Here is an 8219-nt window from a genome sequence, read left to right on the forward strand (position 1 = left end):
TTTTTTCTTCCTAAATTAGCTAACTACTTTAACAGGTATTATAAATTGAGTCCAAATTTCAACTTTTCTCATTCCAAATTAAGCATTCCTTCATTCCCACTGTTTTTATTCAAATACTACCACAGAAAAGGGTATACATTCACTAACAGTCTGAGAGAATATATTTTGTACATCAGTAGACATTATAGATTCAAGATAGTAGCTTAAAAATTATGGAATTAAGCCTAGTGAAGAATGAGATCACTAGAGCTAGGAGTCAAACATGCTCCCTCATTTTTCCATTTATAAGATGTTATTATCAGTCCTTAATACACAGGGCTGAGTTAAAACAAATTTTCTGCATGTGGTAATCAGAACAGAGCTTCAGAAGTTATCTCATTTGACCTTTAATGACTTACCATTCACTCTATTAATCCCTTTAACAGTATCCCTAACAAAAGGTCATTTAGCTTTCACTGAAAGATTTCCAGTGAGGGTTATAAAGGTATCCATTGGTTGATACTCATCATTTAAAAGTCAACTTATTTTTGAATAAAATAGTTTAAAATACAGGTTTGCCTGAAATATAAAGAGACTTTTCAAAAGAGGTCTTGTTCATTTTTTAAAAAAGTAAAATAAATTTCAACCAAAAACTTAAGTTGTGAATTGGGTTAGAAATGTCTTTATATTTTAAAAATTTAACATTTATTGAGTGCCTAGCACCACATACAACACATACAAAGAATTTCCCTGCCCTCCAGGAGCTTACATTCTAAAGATGACAAAACATACAGAAAGAGGGAAGTAAAAGCTGGAACTGAGAAAAGAACAAATGAAATAAAGTGAGCAATAAAACAAGAGACACAAGACAATAAAATAAAGTGAAGTGACAATTCTGACAAGCAAGCAACACAGGCTCACTCTATACAAAAAAAAATGAAAATAAAAAAATAAAAATTGGGTAACTCTAATAGATGTCAACTGCCTGGTTTTATATTTGTACTAATCAAATTTGTAAGATTTAAAGATACCTGCTATCATTCCATAAGTGTTTTCCAAAGAAAGCTCTTATAGCTTATTCAAATTCTGTAGATACTTTTTAGCTTGCAATTATCTTGTTTTCAAAAAAACAAAAAGTAAATTTAAAGTGGATTTTACTAAGACAGAATTATATCACAATAGACAAGATTTAGAGAGTGAATCTTGCCAAGATCTAATATAATTTCACTGTATGATCTGAAGTCAGCTGGTGGATTCCTGTGGTTTCTCCTAAACACTTTTAAAATGAAGAATATAACTTGAGAAATAAATAGAAATGTTAACAAAAGAGAATTTGGGATAACTAAAAAATATATCTTTTTAAAGGGAATTTAGGTAAAGAAAATTCCAGTTAAGATTGTAGACACACTAAATGATTTACAACATATTGAAACATTCTAAAAAGAAATCTCTCCTCGTTGAAGAGACATTGATATGGTCTAAGTCACTAAAATATGAAAAAAACAAATGTCTTTTCCTTTTATGTGGTTATAGAATAAAAGACTGATACAAATTTATTGCATCCAAATAGACTACCATCAACCACAAAGCATATTTTTACAACCCCCCCTAAATAGATTAAGATATGAATTAAAATCATTGTAAAGAGGTCCAATATAAGCATGAAACACAATGCTATTAAGAGCCATTTTTAATTACTTATGGAAAGATGAATGATCCACTTTGTGGATTATCAAAGTATTTGCTTTTGCCATTTCCATTAGTATCTCCAGCATGGACTAATTCAGAGAGCAAATATCTCAAATACTTTCCAGGTATGCACGTTCTTAAATTTTCCATTTTACAACTCCACTTCAGTGTTTCACACACTCTTCTTAGATTAACAAAAAAGCCACCTGTCTCACTTCAATAAGATTATTCACCCAATTGCTTTCTATATTTTAATATTTTGTGAATTGGGTTCTAATTTGCTCACTTCCTCTCAGTTATCTGTGGTGTTTAAGAATCCACACCCTTTTTGCCCTGAAAGAGTTGGCTGCAGTTCATAACTGAATGGAGGTGCCAATTCCCTTAGGTGTCCTAAAATTCTCTCCAAAGTTGAAACCTCGAAGCACGAAAATCAGCTCTCTTTTCAAAGTTCAGCTGACAAGCCTAAAAGAGGCAAGAAATGACAATTCATGATCATTACATAAGTGGTAGGTAGCAGCTTTTCCAAAAACTGCCCTCCAAAGTTTGAAAGTACACCTATAGATATGGTGCAGAATTTTTGGTCAAAAGATACAAAAGAAACTCACATAGCAAGTTATAGATATCTGTCCTCACTCCTATCGTATCTTAAGTTATTCAATTGGTGTCAGAATCCTATTAGATTTATATCACAAAGAACCTTATAAAAAGAAAACCACTTGATATGACAAAAGACAACTATTTGCCATAATGGCTTTTAAATCAATCAAACTTCTAATTCAGCAACCCATTTTATTCAATAGTCTGGTTCTTGAAGTAAGGCACTATGTAGCATTTAATCCAGCGTGGTTCTAGATAAAATAGGGCATTGGTTCTCAAAAAATGGATCTGGGCAATACAGATATTCCCCACCCCCACCCCCATGATTATTATTGCTTATAACAATGACACTAGCTGTGTCTTAAATTGAGCAATTAATTTATATTTAGGAGATTACATATATAATATCACTGATAAAACATCAAAAGTAGAATCATTGACTCTCAAATTCTGGAGGATATTTCTAATAATAGCTGACTACTTTTATCTTAGCAATCAAAAAAAACTTTTGAGAACCACTAAGTTGGATACATAAGCCCTATTACCCCCTAGTTTATCCCCACATATAGCAAAAGCAATATTTAAGTTCCTCATTCTTTTAATTATTCTTGACCAATTCAGCTTAATAAATGCATTTTAAGCTGAGTTCACCTACCTAGCCTCATTTGCACAGTCATCTAACTGTGAAGCATAATATTTAAGCAGATTGATGTTCATTTCCCTCTCCAGAATTCCTGGCAACCTCAACCTCTCACATCCAAATCTTCAGGGGAAATGTATTTGCTAGAGACAGAGAATGGAGGAATACTGCATGCTGGGACATGTTCCTAGAAAAGCAGAAATGAACCAAATTACCATGATTTCTCCATCAAAATCCATAGGAATGTACTTAACTGCAGAATTTTTTCTTCTGCACATAAAATTAAGAAGTACATCCCAGTAATTGTAGCCCTAAAATAAACTAGAAATGGGGTAATTCCTAGAAAGATTTTTACTTTGGGTAAGAAAAGGGCAAGAACACTAAATATTTCACAAGTCTATTAAAAAGCTGTTAAAAGAAAGAAGATGAAATGGACACCCACAATAATTCTTAGACTCTTCAAGGTCTCTAAGACATGCTACAAAAATAGGTCTTTATTCTTAGGAAAATATAGTCAGAGCTAGCTTCCTTATGCTATACACAAACTCTTAACATCAGAGAGGCAGTACAGAATAGTACAAGGTCTTTTTTTTGTTGTTTTGTTTTGTTTTCTGTTAAACTGGTCTCAAAACAAGCACAAACCCACTAAATTTAAAAGAACAGGTAATTTTGAGGATTTTTGGCAGAAGACAGTACTTTTAACACATCTAATTCAAATCAAAAAATCCCAAAACTGACTAGATTGAATTCAAAGATTTTATATTGGAGGGAAGGGTGGTAATAGGGAATCAAGGAAAAAAAATCCAGTTACCCTTACAATTAACTAGAAATTACCACTTCAGAATGAGAAGTGATTGTTTCTGAAATAAAAAATATATTCAAATACAAATTTTTTGTTTCTCATTGTTTGATAATCAAGAGTTTTCACTAAATGATTACTATCAAAGAGTTTATTCTTAGTCCCAAATTTTGGTTATAATACCACACTTTTTAAAAAACGGTTGCCTATCAATGTTTCTAAGGCTAAGAATAAATGTTAGGGACACTTGAGTTCCTAGTGAGAGGATGTACTGTATCAAGAATGGTCAATTCTACTTTTGTAAGTACCTATTAGAGAAATACATCTATACTTTTAGCATGGAACAGGGATTTGTTACTTCACAGGTCAACACTGATGCTGAACAGTCTTTGGAAAGTTAGTGGCATATCCCACTGAATAGCAAGAAAAATATGGATCAATTTACCATTGAGGCCACACTTTAAAACACCATCCCATGATTTTATTACTATTGCATATCTAAATTGTAAACTACTTAGTTACTCACCAATTCCACATCCACCACTGAACTCAAATGGTGCAGGTCAGACAAATGTTAAGAGTAATGCAGTCTGTAGCTACCGAAGAATTTTCTTGGAGACTATGGTTTTATATTCTTTAAGGCCAAAATTTTTTCTTTCTCCAGGCCATTAACATTTCCCCATCACAACATTAAGAGGTTGTATTTATCCCTTCAACAATTACAAAAATAGACCTAACTACCTCCCACAATGTGATGGATGGTTCAAAACTGTTGGGGATTAATAGATTAAGTGCCATTATTGGCAGACAAAATGATGTTCTCCAAGTAGTGGAAGCCCTATAATTCTGTCACCTAACATCACGTGTATTATACCAAATAATTATAAATTTTGTAAACCAAGTTTCTTCACACTAAACTCTTCTATCTCTCCCATTTCATGTGTCCAGACAACTTAGAGAAACTGACTTTTAGACAACAGAATTGCTGTTTTAGTCAGTACTTAGGTTTCTTGATGGCTGTACAAAAATCGTCATGATTTATATTTCAATAATTTTAATTTTGTCACTTTTCCTTACTCTTTTTAATTCACTTGGTTCAAGTAGTAGTTGGAATTTCTTTCAAGTTTTAACAATAACTTTGGGAACAAACATGGATATTATTCAGAATTTGTTCTGAAAAAGTAGGCAACTTTCCAGTAAAAATAAATTAAATTTTTGATTGTTTTAGATTTCATCTATTCTCTAGAAACAAGACCTCACCTTATTTCAAATTTGGCAAGAGTCCTTTAAGAAGGTAATTTTTTAAGGGAGATATACCCCTTTTTTCCTTGTCTGTATAGACAGAATTTCAATCATTGTCCATTTTTGAGACTGTCAAAGCCAAGAACCCATGAACAAAATCACAAATAGCAATAACCTACATTATTGAACAATTCCCTTGACATGTTGACATTTATACTAAAAGATTAGAAACTTGCATTTCCAATACTCATATTCCCATCACATTCCAGATATATAGCATTATTGCTTTATAGGTCATGTAACAATCAAACTATGTTTATATATGCATTGCCTGTTTTCCTTAATCTTTTGATTAGTAATTGAAACCAATTTTACTATAAATTTGTTTGAAAATACCATGGTTAATACTTCTTAGAACGTCAATGTTCACATTATCACTAGTTACCACATGCATATTTAGCTCTGATTATATTGCTCAAAAACTGCACCCATATCAGAACAGTGCAAATCATATTTAATTTTAAAAGTAAGATATAATGGCTTGAATTCAGTTATTCAAATGAACACTGTCAAGTAATTTCAATTTTATGTGTGTATATATATGCATATATATGTATGTATACACACACACACACACACACACACATATATATACATCTTAATCTAAAACCACCGTTTACGTTATCAGTGAGAAAATGCTTTTAGTCACCGATTCTGAGTCCCTTTATAAGGATCAGTTTGCCCTCCCCTCTTGCCCAAACAAAGAATGCCAAATTGTCTTGACAACCCAGTAAACTGTTCACTTAAGAACACTTTTGAGAGCCTACAAAAGTGTTCACTCTCAAATTTCTTGGCATTGAGAAGATTTAATGACATTGATCCTTCCCAAAACCCCAGGACCAAATAATTCTATAGTTGAAATTTAACTTAACATCTTGACAGTGTCCCTTTAAACCATATGACAGTAAAGTGCCAATAAGGCATGGCAATAACCTCTTTCATGGGATAATTTAACTCCCTGGCACTGTAAGTGCTAGCACCAAGGATTACATTAAGAATCAGATATGAAGGCTACATCTAGTTCACTCACTTTCCATAAACCTAATATACTATCTATCATGTTAGAATGTAACAATTATTGATGTAGCCCTCAAACTTACACTAAGTTTTGAGAGAAAATGATGAATTTTTAAAAAGCACGGGGCAATATATATAAAATTAGTGGCAGGAAAAGTGTTTCATTAAGCACCAGGAACTAATTTTGCCACCCACTCATTTTCTAGGTTAGTTTCAATAACCGGCAAGGCACATTTACATATATTCCAACGAATACTTATTGACAATTTAAAATTACACTTTATGTCCCAGCTATCCCAGTAATTGACATACAACATACTAAAATGGTTTATTAAGATAACATAAAAAAAATCAATTAATGTGAAACATACAGGCTATTGGCAACCACTATTCTAAAAATTATGTAAGTACAAGTAAACATACTGAAATGTGTGCAATTCTAAGTTTTTAAACCAGAAGATCTCTGTACTAACACACATTTATATTAATGACACATAAAAAAAATAAAAACTTTATTACAAAAATAAGTTACACTCGCCTCCAGCTTACAGTATAAAACAATTTTATTTGCAGGAATGCAAAATGATTGTTTGCCATGAGCATTTTGAACATATGACATGTCTAATTTTTCTTGTTAAATTTGCATTTACTGGGGAACTGGTGTGTATAAAACCTTAAGTATAAGCTCTGATCTTCATTGTGGTGCCTATTGGGTATGTGGTATAACTGCAGTATCCCTTTGGGGAAAGGGGAAAAGGGAAGCTCTTTATAGCAAGTCCTAATTAAATTATAATTTCACGTTTACCTTTAACTAAATAGGACTTGGCAGGGTTTTATTTTTCTTTTGAGGGTGATTCAAGAGGATGCTTCACCACTGAACACTCACTGTCATCAAGGTGCTTTAGAAAATTAAAAACATAGCACAAATGATTGTACTCTACTCTATAGGTTATCATGATCTGCATAAGAAATGGAAAGCTGATTCTGGTTTTTGCAGAGATCAGCTGTAAGAAATGCACTAATGAAAACATACCTTTTACCTAAAAAGCTAAACTACAGCCATATACTATTTTCTATGATTTATGAAAAACTTCAAAATATCCAAATGTCAGGCTTCACTGTACAACTGTCAGTTTTAGTCTGACTTTTTATAAAGGGACACTGCAGTATTTAGTACAAGTTGCGGATGCACTTTTTTGAACATCTGATGTCTTACAAAAGTAACATCTTGCTAAACTATTATACATCCAAATAACTACAATATCTGAAGAAGCAAGGCTGCTTTTTCAGCCACAAAATACGACAAAAGCAAGGCCTGTTATGATGGTCATGAGGAAGTCTTACAAGCCTCTGAAACTAAAGGCAACTAAGAATGTTACATTTGGTATATTATAATCTTACCCTCATATCATATAAACAAGCCTTGCTTTTATCTACAAAGATTTTCTATGTACAGTACAGACAGGGTATAGTTCAATCCTCTGCTACTGAGGTAGTTAACCAACCCTTTAAAAAAGGTTCTGAAAAGAACCACTATCTGGAATGCCTGACTAACCAGCTTTGATGATTACACCTGAAACTGCTGTATCCGAACACAATTCAAAAGTGATTACTATAAAAAAGATATAGACAATCATGATTAACCTTTGTGAGCAGAAATAAATTTAAGGATACCAATGGTGGCATTAATCTATACCACTGCAATAAAATTTAAATGCACAAATTCAAAAGAATGTTTCAAAATACCACTTTTGGAATCCTTAATTTAAAAAAAAAACCATGGGGGGGGAAAAATCTACTTAGAGCAGATTTTTTAAAGAGAACTTTATTCTTTATTAAGATACCATGCTGGAAGTTATGAAGGATTTTGTTTGAACACATTGGGAAAATAGAGTAGCTTTAGTTTTAATAACTTGCACTGCAGAGAAAACTGTTAAAGAAATTCATATCAAAGTCCAAGTATTAGTTCAATGTCCCGTATTTTGATTCCATGATCTTCATAGGAAGGTCTTCTGCAATAGAATATGCTCCTATACAGCCGAGATACTTAAGGTTGCTTGATTTCCTTACCATTACTCCACTGCAAGCTTCTGGTGTAATCCCACATAGCAAGTCAGTCTTCATTGTAACAGGTCAGGACCGGCCTCGACCCCTTTTCCCTGCTAGCCAGGTAACAAAAGGAATCAGTTAGATAAA

At 32.6% G+C, this 8219-nt stretch overlaps 1 protein-coding gene across 5 annotated transcripts in view; it reads right to left on the reverse strand.

The window, feature by feature from the left end:
- Positions 1-638: 638 nt before the first annotated feature.
- Positions 639-8219, reverse strand: part of SYNCRIP (synaptotagmin binding cytoplasmic RNA interacting protein) — a 38529-nt gene continuing 30948 nt past the window's right edge. For 2 of the 5 annotated variants that reach the window (XM_051997353.1, XM_051997351.1), the window contains exon 11: positions 639-8182. In XM_051997353.1, the coding sequence (XP_051853313.1) occupies positions 8144-8182 (39 nt within the window). In that variant the 3' untranslated portion in view covers positions 639-8143. Of the gene's footprint in view, positions 8186-8219 lie in introns of all 5 variants that reach the window. The other 3 variants (XM_051997352.1, XM_051997349.1, XR_007953579.1) reach the window with 2 other exon arrangements.

This window comes from Antechinus flavipes, chromosome 4, assembly GCF_016432865.1.
Source record: "Antechinus flavipes isolate AdamAnt ecotype Samford, QLD, Australia chromosome 4, AdamAnt_v2, whole genome shotgun sequence".
Taxonomy (NCBI): Eukaryota; Metazoa; Chordata; class Mammalia; order Dasyuromorphia; family Dasyuridae; genus Antechinus; species Antechinus flavipes.